Raw genomic sequence first — 23030 nt, forward strand, 5'->3', positions numbered from 1 at the left:
AACTTAGCATTCTGAACTTTGTTACGTATTATTTGAATAGAGTAATTATTTATTGGTACTACCGTTCTATTCATAAATTAATCAATTAATCTCGTAATCCACAATGATGAGTTTCAAAACTGGATTTCAGTGTGCCCTATACTTACTAAGTGAAATACTCAAGACTTGCGCGAACACATTTGTATCAGAGTTCAGATACAGTGCATATCAATCGACTAGTACAAACAGATGTTTGGACTAGTCGAGGAAATTCCCTGTATTGTTAACTATTTTTATGTTATTTATTTTGATGAGTCATGGCAGTGATCGTTCGCAGGTTCATAAACCTGTACAACCAGGCCATCATCAACTCGCCGAAGAGCGATGATCTGGATGAGAGACTTTCGGGGCTCAACGCGTTCTTCACTCGCAGCATCTACGAGAACGTCTGCCGCAGCCTGTTCGAGAAGGACAAGCTGATATTCTCGCTCGTTCTGACGCTGGGGATACTGAGAGCTAAGGTTTGACAGGATCATGTATAGAGCGAAGACTGGACGAGAGACTGGCGGGGCTCACGCGTTCTTCACTCGCAGCATCTACGAGAACGTCTGCCGCAGCCTGTTCGAGAAGGACAAGCTGATATTCTCGCTCGTTCTGACGCTGGGCATACTCCGGGCCAAGGTTTGAAATAATAATTATGCCTTTATACCTTTGATACAACTCGGTGGAACCACAATATGGCGAAGGTCGCGGGAAACACCTGAATGCTGCCAGTGTAGGAACGGTCTTTGGGGAGGCTTTTCCAGCAGTGGACGTCCTTTGCTGAAATGATGATAATAAAACTATAGACGAGCTTTTATGCATGCTGGATATGTGTTATATTACATCTTCTAGGTGGCCTCTGGGTACATCTTTAGGTACTTCGTCATACTAATAAATTCTTATCTAGACTGTAGCAGCAAGGTTACTTATTTTTCTTTGTGATTGAGTTTGTTGTGGCGCTTCTTCTCAGCACTTGCCAAATGTTTGTCTCGAAGCACAGGTAGGGCAAAAAATAATAAGATATGTAAGAGTAGGCGCACACCGTTGATTTTTAGTTGGCCGATAGTTATGCCCGATTTTAATTTGTATGAATAATCGGCCAAATCGAATCGGCGTAGTGTGCGCACTCCCATACATGCCCATACTGATCAACTGCCCGACTAAACTATCGGCCGACGAAAAATCAACGGTGTGCGCCTACTCTAAAGGCTCCAGAACATTTGACGATTTGCAAGAACTTATTTACTTAGTCTATACAAATAAAGATATTTTTGATTTTGGTTTAACTCGTATCTTACATTACCAGGGCGCGATAGACGATGAGATGGTAGGCTTTCTTCTGACGGGCGGCGTGGCTCTGGAGAACCCTTACGAGAACCCCGCGCCCACCTGGCTGACTGAGAAGGCCTGGTCCGAGATCGTGCGCTCCAGCAACCTTGCCGGGTAAATAAATAAATAAAATCCCACCCTTAGTCAGGTTACGTCAGGATACAGTCACGCGTCCGCCCGCGCGGATGGTACGGGCGCAGGTCACGAGCTAGATGTTGCTTTGTGAAGTGAAAACTCCCGTGAGTAAGGCCGCAGCCTCGAGTTTAGCGGGCAGCGGCGCGGGAGCGGCGGCGGCGCGGGAGCGGCAGGATCTTATGCGTAAAATCAAATAGACCGGTTCTCGAAAACAGCGGCGCGGGAGCGGGCAACGAGCGGGCAGCGCACTCCTTCTTTTGCCCACAATAAATCGAGCGTTAGGAATAAATTTGAATCTAAATAAAATTGTCGCCGTTATTCAGACATTTCGTTTGCGAATAAAAACAAATAACTCGACAACACAACCCCGAACACAACACTTCGCCGCTAAAGCGCCGCGCGAGCTGCCCGCTTGTTTCGAGAACGGGTCTGCGTTGCCCGCCCCGCTCCCGCGCCGCCGCCGCTCCCGCGCCGCTGCCCGCTAAACTCGAGGCTGAGGCCTAACACCCGTGCTGATTTACAATCCAAACAGGTTATCCGCGCGCTTACGAGGTGCGCGTACCACTCGCGCGGACGATCTACGTGACTCTGAAACCTCCCTTACAGTGTGGATTCTAGAGACTATATTTTTTACCTACAACTGGCAATCTTTTAGTCTGCATCTCATTTGATGGAAAGAGATGATCATGTCAAGGTGGAATAATACTTCACCCGGAACCCGTAACCACAGAGAAATTGGCTATCTTACTTTCAACCGCCTCAAACTGCCTGTTACGGCAACAGGGTTAGATGGTAACTAGCCAGGCAGACTCAGAACAAGCAATACCATCAACTAAAAAGAACACGTAATTTTGTCCCCACTGAGAATTGAATCCGGAACCTTAATGCAACAACAAAATACATAATAGTGATACTGAATTAATGATACACACATGTTTCTGGCAGCCTTCGCGGCTTCAAGGAGAACTTCGAACGCAACGTGAAGGGCTGGAAGGATTTCTACGACTTGTCTGCGCCGCATGAGAACACCCTACCTCCGCCCTACGAGAACATCAAGGGTATTCCCAAGCTAATCATACTGAGGTAAACCTTTTCATTTTATACAAGACCAGAAACCCGCTTGAACAATATTATTTTAAAGTACATTATGGTACTACACTTTTAGTTAATGTTTTAGGGCTTTTTGCGTCCAAAAATCAAATCCAGATAAATGTGTAATGCCATGCTTCGTTATCTTAAAAGTGTTTAGGTTATGCACAGCTTTAAAAAACTAACCGTTTTAAACATGTGATATTCACAGCTCATGTGGGAAATTAAGTCAGCAAAAACAAATAAGCCTAGTACAATAATGAGGGCTACCATATTTGCGCTTCTTATCTGGCGCCATTAATATGTGACAGGACTTTACTTGATAGTGGCGCCAAATTGGTGCATGCAAATGCGATGGTATTACCGTTTCAGTACCTAATAAGTACTGCCTTAGCCACTAGCGACTGACAGGCCCTTAGGCCCGGTTTCCACCAAGGTGAAGCGGAGCGGAGAAGAGAGATGTCTCGGGTGGACTCATTTTTCTATAGAATATGACAGCGGCGGAGTGGAGCTGTGAGGAGCAGATAAGAGATGTGGAAATAATGAAATCTAATTGCTTATTTAAACCACTTCTCCGCTCCGCTCCACTTCGGTGGAAACTGGGCCTTATTCGCTAGATAGCGGAAATACTAAATCCGCATTGACTTAAAACAATTTGTCAGATGTATCCGCCCGGACAAGCTGATTCCGCTCGTGCAGCAATACGTGGTCGAAGAAATGGGTCGGGTGTACATAGAGCCGCCGCCATTCGACCTGGAGAAGTCATACAACGACAGTAACTGCTGCTCGCCGCTCATCTTCATCTTATCGGCCGGATCGGACCCCATGTCGGGGCTCGTCAAGTTCTCCATGGAGAAGAAGGTCGTCAGCTTCGAGACCATCTCGCTGGGACAAGGGCAGGTGGGACATATTCCTCATTTACCTTCTTAAAACTTGCTCACTCTTAGCAACAGCGCACACTGGGCGTCAATCGCGGCGACTAGACGCCAACGCTTGTCAATTTCATATAATATGTATTAGCTTTTCGTCGCGATGGCAGCAGACAAATTGGTATTGCGACTGCTATTTGCCGCTGGCTTTTATCCTGTCAGCTATCCCCAACACTATCACCAGTCAAGTTCCACATAAACCGTTTCGAGACCATATGCAATTATGCATGCATGATTTTAATAGTTTGAGGACTTATTCTCGTACTCTTACAATGAATACCTAACTGCAAAATTATCGAGATTTAAAACAAGCAGTTTAGGTAAGTACAAAAAATGTTTCTTATCCTAGCTCATGGAGTGCAAAAGCCTTTGTAATATTTTGACATGGTTCAATTCGATGATTTAGGCCCAGAACAGACGGTGAAACGCAACTGCAACGAAACCGCAACTGCTAGTTACTTTTGAGTTGCATCTAAGTTTCTGCCATAGCGTCCGTTGAGAGACCACACATGACGCGACCAGTTTGAAAGTTTCAGTTTGCAGTTTCGTTGCAGTTGCGTTTCACCGTCTGTTCTGGGCCTTACTGTCTCCCCTTCTAGTGTTTCCATCATGAAAAACACCTACGTTACCCCAGGGTCCCATAGCAGCGAACATGATCAACCAAGCCATCCAGACGGGCGGCTGGGTGGTGCTGCAGAACTGCCACGTCATGGACTCCTGGATGGGCGAGTTGGAGCGCATCTGCGCCGAGGTCATCGTGCCCCAGGCCACGCACCACAGCTTCCGGTGCTGGCTGACGTCGTACCCTAGTCGGGCGTTCCCTGTCACTGTGCTGCAGAACGGTTTGTGCCAGGATGAGCATTTTAGAAAAAAATTAGAATTTGTGGAAAACCTTGGAGGAGGCCTTTGTCCAGCAGTGGACGTCATTTGGCTGAAACGAACGAACGAACGAACGAATGAGCATTTTAGCTGATAATAACATTTTATGTCAGAATGAGTAATTCAGCCATTGCCAGTTAGCTGTCAAAAGAACGCCACAAAACACTACCATCTAGACCTCGTAAAGGCGAGAGTAAATAGGCACTAACTGAGAAAGTGTCGTTCTAGATGTATCTACACTTGTCATCTGATGTGATTGCGGTCAAATACCTGCCTTATAAAAAAGTGCGGACGATGGCACACCATGTTTACTTTAGCAACTTATGTAGTAGCAATGTGTCATAATAACAACGTGCTGTAGACTACAACCTAGAAACAAATCTGACCCTCACTGGTTGGGTTTTTACTGACTCTATTATTAGCTTGACAGCTGTAGATCCTGGACACACAGGAGTTGCAGCGGTTCGAACGAGAGGTGGGCGAAAGAGTCCCGTTCTTCAATCTAGTTAGTGCTTATAAAGCACGTTCATTTCATCCACGAAGACGTGCCCCACCAATTTTTGGTCGAGGGAAGCGCGGGGTGCGCGGAGTTTGATCCGAGCAATCCGAGCGTCATTATTGTAGTGTGCGTGTGCACTCATTGATAATTTAGCGTGTACCGATAATACTCAAACATTCGCGGAAGAATGATGGAGCGCGTCTTCGTAGATGAAACGATATACACCACTACATTTTTATCACCGAAAAAAAAATCTGGGTAATGAGTTATTGATACTGATCTTAATTTATGCAAAAAAAAAGTTAAATAAAGTTACTCAAAATTTAATCCCAAAATTGGTAATTTATGAACGCGTTGCTAGCACTATTTACGTAAGATAATGTAACATTTATTAGAACTCAAAATTACTTGAAATGTTGTATTAAAATGGTCTAAGTTAGCTAAGTAAGTAATAATAACACTGGAAGCGTGGTCGAGGCGTGAGCGAGACAGACAGATCGGGGCAATATGCGAGCGCGTACGACTACTCTAGCGAGCAGCGGTGCCCCAGCTGTGACGCGTAAAATACGGGCTAAAGAAAATGTAATAAAAAAATCAACTTTATTTATTGCTATAAATTTTTCACACATTTCTACATAATCTGTTAAATTTTTTTCGGTATAAAAATGTAGTGGTGTATAGTATAGATTCTATACAAAGTGTTCCTATTCCTCAGGTGTAAAAATGACGAACGAAGCGCCGAAAGGCCTCAAGAACAACATCTACCGCTCGTACATATCCGACCCGATCTGCGACCCGGAGTTCTACATCTCGTGCCCGCGGACGGAAGAGTGGAGACGGCTGCTGTTCGCACTGTGCTTCTTCCACGGCATCGTGCAGGAGCGCCGCGCGTTCGGCCCGCTCGGATGGAACATACAGTACGAGTTCAACGAGAGCGATCTGCGCATCTGTATTATGCAACTGCAGGTAGACGTACTCCTGATCTTCGTTTGTCATCATCGACATCATTTCAGTCTTAGGACATCCACTGCATTGTCAGCCGTTTGGTGTAGTGGTTCGAAACGGACTACTATTCCGGAGGTAGCGGGTTCGATTCCCGGACAGTACAAACATTTGTGTGCATGAACATATTTGTTTGTATTGGACTGGGTGTTTTCTATGTATAATAAGTATGTATTTACAAAAAAAAAGTATTGAAGTATAGGCTTAGTGTGAATTTACATCAAACATATTACGATAATGAGTGCGTCAAAAAATTACACTAAATGTATGACGGATTGTAAGTACATCGTCTCTAGCGGATACTTTCAAGAACTAAAATCTTCATAAATTTTCAGAATCAGAATCAGAATCATCATTTATTTGCTATAAATGTGGTACAGGAGATGGATACAGTTAATGGTTAGGTCTCACAATTAGTCATTTCTGACATGCAAATATTAAATTAATAAATAAATTTTTTGACGCACTCGATATCGATATCGAAAACGTTTGATGTAAACGTTTAACACACTAATGCCCGTTTTCATCATCAATCCCTAATTTTTAAGTGACCCCTTTGAAAACAATATTCTGTTAATATGGGTTACTTAAAAATTAGGGATTGGTGGTGAAAACGGGCATAAGCCCCCTGTATCCAGCGCCTTCCTGCAACCTTTATGAGGGTGCATACCACCCCATCACTTCCCTCTTGTGTAACTTATTGTAAAACTTGGAAAAAAAAGAAGAACTGGCTCAGATGAAGAATTGAACCCACACCTTTCGTCTGCTGGATGACTGCTCTTATAAATTAAAGTAAAAAAAAAGTAAGATAAATTAGATGTATAAATGCTGGTGACCTTCAAAGGCGAGCTTCGGATATTTCGGCTTGGTTGAGAGATGTGCAGTCGACAGCACGTTTTTGTTGTAATATAGCACCAACAACAATGTACTTGATGTGCTATTTCCTATACAGTTTTTCACTGTGATTTCGCTTGCAGCTGGCAACAAAATGAATGTATCTTTTCCCACAGATGTTCCTGACCGAATACGCCGAGACTCCTTTCGACGCTCTCAACTACCTAGCGGGAGAATGCAACTACGGCGGCCGCGTGACCGACGACAAGGACCGCCGGCTCATCATGTCGCTGCTGTCCATCTTCTACAACGACGAGGTCACCACTGACCCCGAGTGAGTGACTGTGATGAGGAACGTGGGACTTTTATCTAAATAGAATACAAAGCAATAAAAAACTAAAAAAGCCTCGCCAAACGAAACGCGTTGCCTGCGCGTGTCAAAATTGTACGGAAATGGTTCGTAAAAATAACATATCGTAAGAGGGCGAGTGCCAGCAGTACCCATCGCTTTAAACTACTTTAAAGCATTGACGCGCGCCAATAACCCGTTCTGTTTATACAGCCTTTAGTAAAGCTGAGCGTAAACGGGCCACCGACCCACAGTCACTAGAAGCTGCCGGTAAGCTATCTCGAATTCTCGATTTTTAAGACATTTTGACATTTAGTGGTGGTGTACGTGCAACTCGATCTCCACGACAATATGTCACCGGTGGCGGCTAATGTCCACTTGTTGCAGCCACTAATCACCTAGGCTTGATTTGCTCAGTACCAAAGAATGTGACTCGCGATATCCACCAGTCACTGCAATCACTGAATTATATACCTTTTTGTCTCATACCAATATTGTACACTATGTAACTGGTTATTACGGATAGTTTTTGCACCTAACGATGGCGAATGTGTGTACGTGTACATGCACATAACAATAATGCAATGTCTATTAAAACTTAAAAAAAAACGACCAGTAGCGAGCCACCACACCACACATGTAAAGCTCACTCGCCATCGTGAATTGCAACAACTATAAATGTAACCTGTTTAGAGACAAAAAAAAACTTTTTATTCTGTGACTGTTGTCGGTGGCGTAGCTGTCTATGGTTACATAGAGATAAACTACACTGAAATGTCCCACCGACGACATTGACAGAAGGGCGCCACCATCTTCGTTCAACTACATGGTTTCCACTGTGGCAAAAGTCGAAACCAGCGATCCGCTATTGATGGTGCCATGGTGGCCCCTCTGTCAGTACCAAAAAAGGACATTTCAGTGTAGTTCATCTACACTGGTCATCATAAAAATCGACCCACCTGCGACAAGCACTTTCAAACGTATGCATCCCCACTTCCCACCAATATTACTATACTATATTACCATTTGAAAGCCTAGTTCTAAACTTCATTTCATTAAAGGAAAAGTTTTTACCCCAAAAATGTGTCTATAGAAGAATCCAGAGTCACTTCTTCAAAAAATAGGTAGTTACGCTTGAGCCAACTTTTATGGCTATAAAACTGTTAAGTTGGGATTAATCGCTATCCATCTGTTAAAGAGGACACGTGAGATCATTATTTGGTTTTATAACCATAAAAATTGGTCTAATTGATCCCAGAGGTGTGCCCAAAGTGAGTTCTTTTTTCAAGTTTTTCAAGTCACATTTGTTGTATATGTTAATCGTTTATTAGGAAATTTAATGTGTTTTTCTTTAAGGATATTTATTGGGCTTTCAAATAACACCAATATTGTTGGTGCACCATGATTGTGTCAGTAGAAACGAGTTTTCCTGTAAAACGCAGGTGGGCCGATTTTTGTGATGACCAGTGTATAACCGTCTCCTACCTTTCAGCTACTCGTTCTCCCCGAGCGGCGACTACCGCATGCCGCCCAGCATGGACTACAACTCGGTGCTGGATCACATCCGCGCGCTGCCCATGCTGGCCAAGCCCGAGGTCTTCGGTCTACACGAGAACGCGGACATCACTAAGGACAACAAGGAGACCGTCGCGGTAAGTTGTTATTCCCAGATGCCCCCACCAGTGACCCAGTCTCCCCCAAAGTTTGTGCAACAAAAATGAGCAAGGTGCTTTGGGAGGAGCAAATGCAATGAGTGATGCTCTGGAATGGTGCAGGCTTTTCTTTCTTACTCTCTCTCTCTATAAGTCCAAGGTCTTCGGCTTGTATCATGAGAACGCAGACATCACCAAGGACAACAAGGAGACCGTCGCGGTGAGTCGAGACCTCAGCTACCTGCAGCCCGACGTGAAGCGACGCGACGTCATGTGACCAGCTGCCTATGCTGGCCAAGCCCGAGGTCTTCGGTCTACACGAGAACGCAGACATCACCAAGGACAACAAGGAGACCGTCGCGGTGAGAATGTTAATTCTTAAAAAAAAGTGTGCTGTGTGAGGGCAATACGATGAGTGATGCTCTGAAAGGGTGTACCTAGTCTTTTCTTATTCACTCTACCTATAAGTCCGAGGTCTTCGGTCTGCACGAGAACGCGGATATCACCAAGGACAACAAGGAGACAGTCGCGGTGAGAATGTTAATTCTTAAAAAAAAGTGTGCTGTGTGAGGGCAATACGATGAGTGGTGCTCTGAAAGGGTGTACCTAGTCTTTTCTTATTCACTCTACCTATAAGCCCGAGGTCTTCGGTCTACACGAGAACGCAGACATCACCAAGGACAACAAGGAGACCGTCGCGGTGAGGACATGTTCATTAAAAGTATGCTTTGGAAAGAGACGTGAGAGGGATTCTGTGGAACGGTGTAGCTCTCTAGCCCCAAGTCTTCAGCCTGCATGAAAATGCGGACATGACCAAGGAGACTGTCGCGGTGAGGACAATTGTTCATTGAAAGTGTACTTTGGAAAGAGATGTGAGAGAGATTCTGTGGAACGGTGTAGCTCTCTAGCCCGAGGTCTTCAGCCTGCATGAAAATGCGGACATGACCAAGGAGACTGTCACGGTGAGGACATTATTTTTCATTGAAAGTGTGTGAGTCGAGACCTCAGCTACCTGCAGCCCGACATGAAGCGACGCGACGCGACGCGACGTCATGTGACCAGCTGCCTATGCTGGCCAAGCCCGAAGTCTTCGGTCTACACGAGAACGCAGACATCACCAAGGACAACAAGGAGACCGTCGCGGTGAGAACATGTTCATTAGTGTGTTTTGGAAAGAGATGCGAGAGAGATTCTGTGGAACGGTGTAGTTTTTCTTTCTCACTCTCTCTAGCCCGAGGTCTTCAGCCTGCATGAAAATGCAGACATCACCAAGGACAACAAGGAGACCGTCGCGGTCAGGACATGTTCATTAAAAGTGTACTTTGGAAAGAGACGTGAGAGAGAGAGATTCTGTGGAACGGTGTAGTTTTTCTTTCTCACTCTCTATAGCCCGAGGTCTTCAGCCTGCATGAAAATGCAGACATCACCAAGGACAACAAGGAGACCGTCGCGGTGAGAACATGTTCATTAGTGTGCTTTGGAAAGAGACGTGAGAGAGATTCTGTGGAACGGTGTAGCTCTCTAGCCCCAAGTCTTCAGCCTGCATGAAAATGCGGACATGACCAAGGAGACTGTCGCGGTGAGGACATTATTTTTCATTGAAAGTGTGTGAGTCGAGACCTCAGCTACCTGCAGCCCGACATGAAGCGACGCGACGCGACGCGACGTCATGTGATCAGCTGCCTATGCTGGCCAAGCCCAAAGTGTTCGGCCGGCACGAGAACGCAGACATCACCAAGGACAACAAGGAGACCGTCGCGGTTGAGGACAATATTGTTTGGTCAATGAAAATGAGCAGGGAAGTGACAAAAAAAGAGTGGTGATGAACGATCTGTACAACAGTGTAGCTATATCTTTCTCTCTGTCTGAAACAGACCGTCGTGATGAGGATGTTTGTTTAACGAAAGGGAAAAGTATCATATGAGAAGAGATTGAGTGAGAGTGAAAGGATGTGGTGTTTTCTTTATCTCTATACTCCATATTATAACTTTTTGACGTAATGTGAACTTGCAACAAAAATCCGTGCCCTTTGACTACCGTATTCCCGCTCACTAGTAGTAGGCGCCACTAGCGAATAACTATCGTTTTAGCGCAACACTCACCAGTTGGCGCCACTATCTGCGCCAAATCTTTCCACAAACCACACATCTGGTCTCACCTCTGCCTTGCAGCTATGACGCTCTCGGCAAATCTCACTTCGCCTTTCTAAAAACGGCTCTTTCGTTTCCCGCAGCGGCAAATCTCACTTCTCCTTTGCTTTGTAAAAACGGCTCTTATGTTTCCCGCAGCGGCAAATCTCACTTCTCCTTTGCTTTGTAAAATCGGCTCTTTCGTTTCCCGCAGCTGCTATTCGGCTGCCTGCTGACCCAAACATCGTTCATTTCCGGCGGCGGCGGCGAGGGCGGCGACGGCGGCGGCGGCGTGGTGGAGCTGACGAAGGACATGATGGCGCGCCTGCCGCGACAGTATGACGTGCTCGAGGTCTCGCTCAAGTACCCCGTGCAGTATTATAACAGTATGAATACTGTGCTTAAGCAGGTATGTACAGACCGTCAATGTCTGGTGGGAGTTCATCATCATCATTTCAGCCTTAGGACGTCCACAGCTGAACATAGGCCTCCCCCAATGCTTTCCATGTTGATCGATTGGTAGCGGCCTGCGTCCAGCGCTTCCCTGCTACCTTTACGATGTCGTCGGTCCACCTTGAAGGTGTACGTCCCACGCTGCGTTCCCCGGTACGCGGCCTCCGCTCCAGAACCTTGCTGCCCCATCGGCCGTCAGTTCTGCGTACTATGTGCCCTGCCCATTGCCACTGCAGCTTGCTAATCCGTCGACCTATGTCAGCGACTTTTAGCTTTTCACCACTATAATAACTACATATTATAAAGATCAAATAATGTTTACCTTGACACGCAGTCGTTTTTACTTCTTAACTAGGATTCATTTTTGAATTTCAGCTAGGAGTATAGTCTATCTTCCCAGTTGACACTAAAGCTTGCTATTTACCGAACTAAGGCTCTGCGCAAACGAGCCACCGACCACAGCCACCGTTAGCTGTCGCACGCTACGTCTCTTACGCCCGTATTCGCAAACATTACTATGAGGCCTCACAGTGCGTGGAGTGATGAGTGATCGATGGCCGCCACTCTGTCTTAGTATTCGGTGACCGATAATAAATGAGTATTAGATTTCTATCAAGTGGTCGTCAACGGTAACAAGTCGCAAACATTGAATTGGGAGTGAACATCATTCGCTACATTATGGTAACGACGATTCAAGACAAGAAAAACAAGTAAACGCGATATCCAAGTGGCTGTGGTCAGTGGCTCATTTTTACCAGAGCCTAACGCGACTTCTTAGGCTGTTTTCAGGCATCCGTTTTTTGACCGGTCAACGGCCGATTGTATGGTTTATAACAAACATCTGCACATGCATCAGACGAGCTGCGAGAAAATTAACAGCAAACAAAGGATATCCGTTTTTTGACGTGCCGTTGTCCGGTGAAAAAACGGATGTCTACAAACGGCCTTATGCCATCACAAACATTACTATGAGTGACACATGAACCAATAACAGAGCTCTAATATTCAACGCTGTGCGTTCGATTTGTTACTTCACTTAAGCAAGTATCGTTTGTGAATACGGGTGTTACTGTCCCTCAAACTTCTAGTCCGAGCCACAGCAAAATAGATTTTGTCATGTCCCTCCCAGGAGTTGATCCGGTACAACCGCCTACTCTCAGTGGTGGCTCGCACATTACACGGCGTGCATTTAGCAGCACAGGGCCTGGCCATCATGAGCGCGGAACTGGAGCAGTGCAACAACGCCTTCGTCAAGGGCATCGTACCCGGCGTTTGGATGTCCAAGTCCTACCCCTCTATGAAGCCGTTGGGCTCCTACGTGGCGGACTTCCTGTCCAGGTCGGTGTGATGATGATGTAAACGGTCTATTCCTCTTTGATGACTTTGATCACTCATGGATAAGAAGTCCTCTTTGAGATCACCTAGGTCATTTGTTCCCAGTGGGTTCCCAGGGGGGGGGGGGGGGGGAACAGATGTATGTTGTATTGAATTAAGCATTATATCACGTTCATGTTTCCAAAGATCACACTCCCACAAGATATGATGGGCAGACTGCTCATGACTGACATCATCAGTGGAACACTCGCAAAAAGGAGACGGAACTAGTTTGAATTCGTGAAGTTTATGTTTAAAGTTGCCATGTCCCGTGAGGAACTGCGACGAGCAATGGTCGATTTCTAACCATCGCCTAGTTAGACGTTCGCGTACATTCGGGAAGAATTTATATAAGTGACGTCCTTTGACTGACGTATCCCATCTTTTTTGCCATTCATTAAGTAAATCTTCTTCAACGACTTCTCGGGAATCAAATAATCGACTTATTTTAGAACGATCGCGGCTATTTAAGAAATCGGAGGTTATATTTTCCCTTGATGCGAAGTACATAGCCGCACGCTTTTGTACCTCTAAGTCGACCGGCAGTACACCAGCCAGGACTGGCAGAGCCTCCGTGCTCACAGTTCTGTAAGCTTTGCAAAGAAAAATCAATGCAAGGCGTTGACTTTGGAGTAGTTTCCGTCGAGCGGCTCCTATAGTAGCTCTGTCAGCCCAAACTGGTGCACCATAGCAAATGGAGCTTAAATAAGTGGCCGAATATATTACTCGGAGGATTTTAAACGTTAGACCCCACGTCGAGGTTGAAATGTGACTTAAGGCATAAAAGTTCTTTTTAGCTTTAGCTCTTTTTTTTTAAAACTGAAAGTTCGTGGATGCTATAGTAATATACAGGGTGTTAGGTAAATGGGTATATGAGCCGACACTAGCCCATGTTAACACGGTCATATAAATGGTATGGTAGAGTCAGAAATTTGATAACATCATTTTGTTTATTTTTATTTTCATACAAAATAAATTTTATAAAATCTGATTTGTATGAAAATTAAAATAATTAAAATGAAGATATCAATTTTCTGACTTCACCATACCATTTATATGACCATGTTAACATGGGCTAGTGTCGGCTCATATACCCATTTACCTAACACCCTGTATANGGATGCTATAGTAATATACAGGGTGTTAGGTAAATGGGTATATGAGCCGACACTAGCCCATGTTAACACGGTCATATAAATGGTATGGTAGAGTCAGAAATTTGATAACATCATTTTGTTTATTTTTATTTTCATACAAAATAAATTTTATAAAATCTGATTTGTATGAAAATTAAAATAATTAAAATGAAGATATCAATTTTCTGACTTCACCATACCATTTATATGACCATGTTAACATGGGCTAGTGTCGGCTCATATACCCATTTACCTAACACCCTATATATTCACTACTGCACTCGTACTTTTGTAACGGTACAACTAAATTAAAACTCGGCCATCATGCTGAATCAAAGGTGCTCACGCGCGGCTGTCCCCAAGGATCGGTCCTAGGGCCCTACCTTTGGAATTTGGGTTTCGATGATTTTCTAGCATTACCATTACCCGAAGGCTGTTCGTTAACCGGGTACGCTGATGACGGTCTCCTTTTAATAGAGGCTGACACTAGATCAAAGCTTGAAAATCTAGCGGATACATGCTTGAATTTAATATCTCAATGGGGAGACAGGAATCGTTTGCAGTTTGCCCCTCACAAAACTTATCAGCTTCTATTAAAGGGTAATCTTAAAGTTTTGCCTCGCATTAAATTCAATGAAATAACTGTTAAAAAACGGGAATCTGTTTGCTATCTCGGACTAATTTTAGAGAAAAACTTTAGTTTTGTCGAGCACATTAAACAGATCGGTGAAAAAGCTGGTCCGGGAGCACGTAGAATTTTGTCCAATGACCCCAAGCTACCCATCCTTATCGCTCGCGCGTAATTATATTGCTGTCGCGACTGTGGGACGGGCGCCCGCAGTGAGTGTGCGAGCGTGACAGGAACATAATTACGCGTGAGCGATAAAGATGGGTAGCTTGGGGTCATTGCTACGTGCTCCTGGACCAGACTATAGAAACCTGCGACCGCTGAGAGAATGCATTCCAGACTGCTCGATACGACCAATAAATAATCTTGACTGAAGGAGGGGGGGCGCGGAATTTTTTGCATGGTCTAAAGGTGGCGCGTCTCAAATAAGTTTGGGAACTAATGACCTAGGTGATCTTATCCATGGGTGATCAAAGGACACCATCTTTAGCAATTAAGACTTTTAGTGCAGTTTTTTTTACATTATAAACCCCGATACTCACCGTATTATCACGTAACTAGCGAGAACTAGCACGAAATTATTCACAAAACTATATCAATCATACAGCAATTAGTATTACACGAATATTATGTACACTACCAGATCTTACAATAGTTTAATATTGCGTTTCAGTTATTACGAAATAATAACTATTATTCACTCGGCGCCCGACATCAATATTTACTCAACACACGCAAGTAGGAAGAAATAAAAGAAATCATCAAATTGAAAACCAGTTTACTATCACAACACAGTAACTACTCAGCATGTGGTCACATACTTGTATACTATAAATACGTTTTGTACTCAGTCTGTTCTTGTACTGTAAAACCGTCGTAAGCTACATTGCGCCCCGCACGATACAAATGTCTAACACTACGCAGCTCAGACAGTAAAAGGAAAACAGATAAATGTTACAGTCGAAGTTAATACTAATACAATTCCACCCCCCGACCGCCGAAATTTCACATCCTCAACCCCAATGGACCCCAAAATTGACCTCAGTATCAAATAGGCCACGTCAGTCTAAATAACAACTATAACAATAAAATATAAATCTGTGCAGCGAAAAAATGTGCGATAATACAAACGGCATACTAAAATCTGTACAGTGGCTCACTCGAGGAACTGAAAATATAGCACGGATGAATACTGACATGTTTGTTGACACATTCGAAGTCTACAACTAGTGGTTCGCGCGCGTTTTATAACGCTCAACCCTCGGCGTTCTTGGCCAGGTCTAGAAGTTTGTTCATGAGCTCTCCGCCGAAAGATTCGCGGTACTTCTGGCTGATGCTGTTCAGCAATGCATAGGGCGTTTCGTAGTTCATATTCTCAATTGTAGAGAGCGCGGTGTCATCATACTTTCGTCCAACAACTCTGAAACCCGCGGCCGACATTTCGATGCAGTACTCTGTATTCTCCAGGGTTGTCAGGTTGATGAAGATGCGCTGGTTGGAGCTTTTCAGCTGCGGCGAGATGTTAGCTGCCTTCACGTGCTTGCGGATGTCGCTGATGGCCGACTCAGCCTCCGCGGGCCACGTCTCTTTGCCCAGCACTTGTCCTTGCTCGGACATTGTTCCCTGGAAAAGAAAAATATCCTCATAAACTATCTATCATCGCATCTTTTCGCAACAATATAGTTGAGGATTGCAGCTAATAAGTCTGTTTCTATTTCAAGTTGAAAAAAAAAAACAAATAATCGCCTCTTTCTGAAAGAAACTAGGTATTTGCTCAGTATGAACTAAGACGGTAATTTGCAAGTTAAATTAATGGCAAACGTGTATTATTATACACTTAAAGAATGATATATTACGCCTTCTAATATCTTCAGATATTTCGTGTAAGTCATAGTTTGAACCCTAAGTTAGAGAAATTATTTTTTCCATATCATGCCACCATTCGACGAAACACAGCAGGTGTATCCTCTAGCCTAGTTTAGCATTCGCGATAGTAGCGAGAAGATAATAACGAAAACATTATTTCTAGACTAAAATTCCTGCAAGACTGGATAGACGAGGGCCCGCCCATGGTGTTCTGGATCTCAGGCTTCTATTTCACGCAGTCGTTCCTGACAGGGGTACTTCAGAACTACTCGCGGCACAACAAGATTCCTATCGACCAAGTGCACTTTGAATTCACCCTCACCAGCATGGAGGCTGAGTGCGAGGAGGAGCCTGAATTCGGGGTCTATTGCAAGGTAATGTTGACAAGCTGTGTGGTTCCGGCAAATTAGAATGGAGTCAAGATTCTCTCTCTCACTCAGGCCTATTCAGACCTAAGCGGTATTCGCTACCGTCTGCGGCAGAGAAAACCCAGTGGGTATGCGGTAATAATACTGTTCAGACCTAAGCGGTATTCGCTACCGCGTGGTATGTACCTCTACCCACAGCGGTAGCGAATATCGCTCAGGGTCCCTCTAGCCGCGATACTTGATACTAAATACCTGAGCGAAACCCGCGCGGTATGTACCTCTACCCACAGCGGCAGCGAATATTGCTCAGGTTTGAATAGGCTTTAAAAACGAACTAAGGTATAGTCAGCGTCAATCAAATATTTCGTGACGCCGAAAGTGGCCAAAAAGTTGACAACACAACCTTATTCCAAATGTCACAAAGACGTGTTACGAACTTAGTGGCTAATTTGAGTGTCAAGAACTACACTGGTCATCACAAAAATCGGCCCACCTACGTTTTACAGAAAAACTCGTTTCTACTGACACAATCATGGTGCCCTAACAATATTGGTGTTATTTGAAAGCCCAATAAATATCCTTAAAGAAAAACACATATAATTTCCTAATAAACGATTAACATATACAATAAATGTGACTTGAAAAACTTGAAAAAAGACCTCACTTTGGGCTCACCTCTGGGATCAATTAGACCAATTTTTATGGTTATAAAACCAAATAATGATCTCACGTGTCCTCTTTAACAGATAGATAGCGATTAATCCCAACTTAACAGTTTTATAGCCATAAAAGTTGGCTCAAGCTTAACTACCTATTTTTTGAAGAAGTGACTCTGGATTCTTCTACAGACACATTTTTGGGGTAAAAACCTTTCCTTTAATGAAATGAAGTTAAGAACTAGGCTTTTAAATGGTAATATAGTATATTAATATTGGTGGGAAGTGGGGATGCATACGTTTGAAAGTGCTTGTCGCGGGTGGGTCGATTTTTATGATGACCAGTGTATTTGTCGCTGACTGTAAGGGAGGTCAGCGTGGCGAGTGAAGGACAAATCCTCAATCTTGTCGGCTACCTGCCAGCGCCATAGCATTTAGCGTAGGTTTAGTAAGTAAACCTTATTCTAAGCCTACGATTTGTCTCTAGTAAATTAGAGGGTCGTACTCCTGTAGTAAAGACTAGATGACCTGGATGATGAATGTGGTTAATAAAGAAATAGATTTATTGTATGGAAGATGGTACATCAAATCATACAATTTGACAACTTATGTGGATAAAAAGGTGCTATTTTATAGATAGTAGTGTATAGGCGTATATGCAATCGATTGTACACCATAGTACAAATTACAGGAAATACACGAGGGCACTTCGTGTTCAACAGATATCGTGCAATGTAATCACTAAATATTAAAGCCAAATTCACAGTTGGGCGTTAAACATAGTGTTATTTGGTTCGTAGAACAATATGAATATTAATAACATTTGGGATAAACACTTGAGGGAAGTTTGTTATGGATTATTATAATCTACTAGACTGAAATGGTAATGAAGAGGAATATTCTGAATCTGATTAATAATATTACGAAAACAATAGTCTGCTCAGCTTACACACAAAATCAACTCAAACTTATATCGATGACTTCGATATAATGAGTGACGTATCCTAATCCACCTTCATAAAATCAATATTCATGTTTTATCAGAAGAACTCTCGTTATTTTTGCTAATGGAAGGTGACGTAATATTGATAAAACTAGGTTTCGGATTACTGGTAGTGGACGCAAACAATCTAAGGCCGACAAATTTATTCACCACAGTAGACCATGAGATCAGATATTAGCATTTCTTTCTACATGTCAACAAAACAAAGCGTAAAGCATTATTTTAGATATACAGGGTGTTAGGTAAATGGGTATATGGGCCGACACTAGCCCATGTTAACATGGGCATATAAATGGTATGGTGACGTCAGAAAATTAATATCTTCATTTTAATTATTTAAATTTTCATACAAATCGGATTTTATAAGATTTATTTTGTATGAAAATAAAAAAAAATAAAGTGATGATATCAAATGTCTGACTTCACCATACCATTGATATGCCCATGTTAACATGGGCTAGTGTCGGCTCATATACCCATTTACCTAACACCCTGTATAGCTATTTGATTTTGTTTAGTTATATAACGCGGACAGATTTCATCTCTAACTCGACGTCATAAAGTTAGTTTTCCTAAAAAGGGATATCACGTCGCATTCTCACGGTAGGCATAAATATGTCCATAGTTATTTTTAACAGTTTTATTGATGTATTGAATCGCAAGCAGCAGTCGCAGCCGGTGGATAGGCAAGGCCAAGAGCACAGCGTGTTTGTGTGGGTGAGTTACGAGGGCTCGTGTGCGTGAGATACAGTTTGCTTGTTTGGTAACCCCACTGTGTGAATTTACTTTATTTTTGTATATTTTTCAGTTGTGCATGATTTGAATAGGAGATATAAATTATTATTGTCAAAAAGTAGCAGCACAGCACATAAATCTATTTCATCATTTAATTAAATCACAATGTTTGAAAAAGACACAATAACACTACATAGTTTATGCATGGGTAAATAAGGTAATCAACACGTTGATTCTCACTCAGGTGGTTTCAGAATCTGGCCCCTGTATTGTGAATATCTGTAGTTCTTTGTTTCTTTTCTAGTTATTTGTTTCTTTTTATCACCTATAAATTGGTTCTGTGCAGGTTTTGTGAAGTTAAATTAGATAAAAATATGCAACTCATGACTTTCTAGGGTGATTGTAAAAAATAATTATTATATGTTTATCAGGGTCTATTCCTGGAAGGTGCCCGATGGAACCGTGAGACCATGCAGCTGGACGAGTCCTACCCTAAAATCCTGTTCGACACCATCCCAATAATTTGGTTCCAGCCAGCCCTCATAGCGGAGTTCAACCCGCCTCCATGCTACTTCTGTCCCATTTACAAGACGAGCGAACGAAAGGGAGTGTTGGCCACAACTGGTCATTCCAGCAACTTTGTCATGTACATAACCCTTAATTCTGAAGTCCCTCAGAAACATTGGATCAACAGAGGAGTTGCTAGTCTGACACAGCTTGACGATTAAACTTCCTTTATTTTAGATAATTTCAGTATTAATTTTTATCTTTTTAATATGTGGACCTTTCAATGTCTGTGATAGTTGTCTAGTCGCAAATAAAGATTATTGTCTTAAATTGAGTTTTATTATTATTGTTTATATTGAAGGAGACTGAAAATATTTCAAAGTAAAAATGATGCCAGATGTAATATTCCAGGAAAGTTGAAATAAGCTTAGAAGATTATTAAAGATGTCACAAATATTGATACAGATTCATTGGATTTCTATTCAAAGAATACATTATTTATTTGCAACTTCAGAGCCAAATTACAAGAAGTAAGTTTCCAACTGGAGGGAAATATTTTTTTTAAAACAATGATGCAGTGATAGACAATTAATAAATATTCTGTCAGCTACAATACAATTACACATTCAATATTATATTTTTTTAGTAATTCAGTATATTTGTGAACTAAAGTTCGAAATTTTGAAAGTAAATTAATTCGCAATAAATAAAAAGGCACTATTAAGTATACAGGTTATTTATAATAATAAAGTCTAGACTCAAGATAGTAAGTGCAGGAAAAGTGAGGCAACTTTTAGTGGACCATTCGGGTCCTACCAACATGAGTAAAAACTCATAAAAAAAACTCATTTATTTCTGTAAATAGGCTTAAAAAAAGCACTTTTACACACAGTGCTAAAAGGACCTCATGCAATAGTTGATTTATGTAATATTTATTAACTTCATTATTGTCCAAATAAATAGGAATATGAAATAGAAATCCATGGACTTGTAAAATAGTTTGTCAGCTTGTGCTTGATATTATTATTAATTAATCTGTCTAATGGCTTCAATGGTACGACTTGTGCTTGTTACAACATACAAAATCTTGTTTGTATTATATTAACACAGATTACAGACAGTTCATTTAAATACGGCTTTATCATAATTATTATTTAAAATAATAACTTTTTAGTTACAGTTTAAAATTGGCGCGAGTAATCATTCACTTACCTTTTTATTCTTAATGCCTATTAGGGTATTGATATGCCGTTTAAAAAAATTACTATCAAAATGTACACACGACCAAGTGCAATTATATCTTCTAAAATTCTAAATTAAATTTATCAACCGTAGATTCTCATTTTTACAAAAACCAATGACACATTTCACATTTTCTGACAAATTGCTCTCCCGTGACGTCAGCCAAAAAAACAAAATAGTGTTGTCTAACAACAACGCACCATAAGCAAAACTAAAATCGTTATCAGATTTTATCGATTACGTTATATCCATAGACAACGTTATTATAAATAAAAAATATATTAAAAATAACATTATAAAATTTTATTTTATTTTTATCCGATCCCTTGCAACATTTTTTTCCGTTCTCCCTTTTTTGCTTTCCAATTTTTTTGGGATGGACTCTCCCGCTGTTTGCTTTCCTAAATTTGCCTACAAATCTCGTAGTGATCGTAAGCGTAACTCGTGAGTGCGTAACTGACGCACAAGCCGTGCACGCCATCAACATAAAAAATATTATGTAATTTTTTCATTCACCAAGCAATTTTTTTTTTAATTGTTTAATTTTTTAAGTTTTGTTTTTTTTTTGTTGCCGCGTTATGGGGAGTTTACATTTTTTTTTATTTGAAAATCACTGTTAATCTTAACTTTATTATCTAACATTCAATTTTATAATGTACTTGTGATGCTCTTTCATTGATACATTAATAAATCTTCATTGAATAACTAATTGACAGATTTTAATAATAATTTTAAACAAGAATAAATATTGATTTGACTAGATTTCTTGTCATGCATCTTCAAACAGGGTTACATACAAATTACAAAAGTGGATTAAACAGTTATTCAAATATACCAGTTAATAACAAAAATAATCACCGTCAGGATTAAGGCATTTAACGATTGCAATCGAATATTTGTAATTTTATTGAATTGAATCATTCACCATCAATATACAAACTTGGAAACAACAAGCAAACTTCTTTTTAATTTCTCATTCTAAAACGAGTAATTCCGGTTCTCCAGCGCGTGTTCTGCTCTACACAATCAACAATAACATGGCAACATTCGTACGGGACTCCAGCGAAAGGTTTTTAAAAACATTCAACAAAAACACATACACAAAACTTTGTTTTTGAAACATGTTTCTTTACATGCGCCGTCTAAGTTGCCTCTCTTGGCTTGTGTAGACAAAACATAGTTTCTCTAGAAAACAAAATGAGTTTGGAAATTCTATTTTAATGATTTTAAAGACAACAAGAAGAAAAAAGCGCCGCTTTTAAGTTAGACTCTATTTACAGCAGCGAACATTTATGAAAAACTAAAAGTAGAAGATCAGTTTTATTTAGATTATCTGTACTTGCACTAAACCACCAAAACAACTACGTAATAACCATAGCGTCAAAACAAAACACAAACAATACTTATTTAAAGAACCGACTGAACAAATTGAAAATTAAACCAAAATTCCGGATTTTATGTGACAGTACCCTACCTCCTAAGCCACGCGGGGTTATTTTGTGTATATGTTACGGTTAATGTGATAAATTGAAAATTATTAATAATAACCGGTTATTATGAATAATTCCCGACAGTTGCGGTGAAAGTGATAAATTAATCACATTTAACAGTGATTATTTAATAATTCAACCTCAGTACTAACAAATTTCATAAAAGAGAACAACATCTTGTGTACATGTTTGTGTACAGCCAAACTTTTGAACGTTTTGATATCGGCGTTTTAATATAATNAAGCCCAGTCTAAAATAATTTTACTTATTTATGAATAGAATGGTAGTAACAATTGCATCATTCAAACAGAATGTTCAACTAGCTGCCTTTAACCCGCTATAAGGTAGCCAAAATGCTGCAATTTATCTCATTAATAATTCGCTCAGTCAGCAGGAAAAGGAAAAGTAATATTCTATCTTCCTTATGATTGATCTTAACTTCACTTTACGATAACGAAGTAACTGAAATCGTTCTTTAAAGGAACTGAATACTACGTTGCAAGCTATTACCATCTAGTAGGCTTGATGTAGAAGGTAAGTGGTGCGCAACAAAGTTGTATTATCTTACGAGTGGGGTTAACACTTACATGGCCTCCGTCGCCTATTTGGAGGTGGTGAAGCAAACATTTCCATTTCCGAGGATGATGAGGATGAATCTGAAAAAGACGACTCGGATTTCGAGCTTTTCCTTCATCCGGGCCGACAGAAGTCAACCTTTCACCGTC

General features: G+C 41.6%; 2 protein-coding genes across 2 annotated transcripts in view; one reads left to right on the forward strand and one right to left on the reverse strand.

The window, feature by feature from the left end:
* Positions 1-19889, forward strand: part of Dnah3 (dynein heavy chain 3, axonemal) — an 88960-nt gene extending 69071 nt beyond the window's left edge. Inside the window, exons 54-65 of the mRNA XM_028314977.1 lie at positions 317-500; positions 1328-1464; positions 2431-2568; positions 3237-3474; positions 4138-4345; positions 5597-5847; positions 6894-7051; positions 8559-8718; positions 11062-11256; positions 12430-12638; positions 16468-16678; positions 19498-19889. Coding sequence (XP_028170778.1) covers positions 317-500; positions 1328-1464; positions 2431-2568; positions 3237-3474; positions 4138-4345; positions 5597-5847; positions 6894-7051; positions 8559-8718; positions 11062-11256; positions 12430-12638; positions 16468-16678; positions 19498-19794 — 2386 coding nt within the window. The 3' untranslated portion in view covers positions 19795-19889. The remainder of the gene's footprint in view (positions 1-316; positions 501-1327; positions 1465-2430; positions 2569-3236; positions 3475-4137; positions 4346-5596; positions 5848-6893; positions 7052-8558; positions 8719-11061; positions 11257-12429; positions 12639-16467; positions 16679-19497) is intronic.
* On the reverse strand, positions 15200-20862 carry LOC114360307 (GSK3-beta interaction protein). Its single transcript, XM_028314975.1, has 2 exons — positions 20786-20862; positions 15200-16061 (listed from the first exon to the last, which is right to left on the reverse strand). The coding sequence occupies exon 2, from the start codon at positions 16053-16055 to the stop codon at positions 15693-15695; it is 363 nt and encodes a 120-aa protein (XP_028170776.1). The 5' UTR covers positions 16056-16061; positions 20786-20862; the 3' UTR covers positions 15200-15692.
* Positions 20863-23030: the final 2168 nt, after the last annotated feature.

The sequence above is a fragment of the Ostrinia furnacalis genome, unplaced genomic scaffold (assembly GCF_004193835.3).
Source record: "Ostrinia furnacalis isolate ACB-3 unplaced genomic scaffold, ASM419383v2 OfSCF4936, whole genome shotgun sequence".
Lineage (NCBI taxonomy): Eukaryota > Metazoa > Arthropoda > Insecta > Lepidoptera > Crambidae > Ostrinia > Ostrinia furnacalis.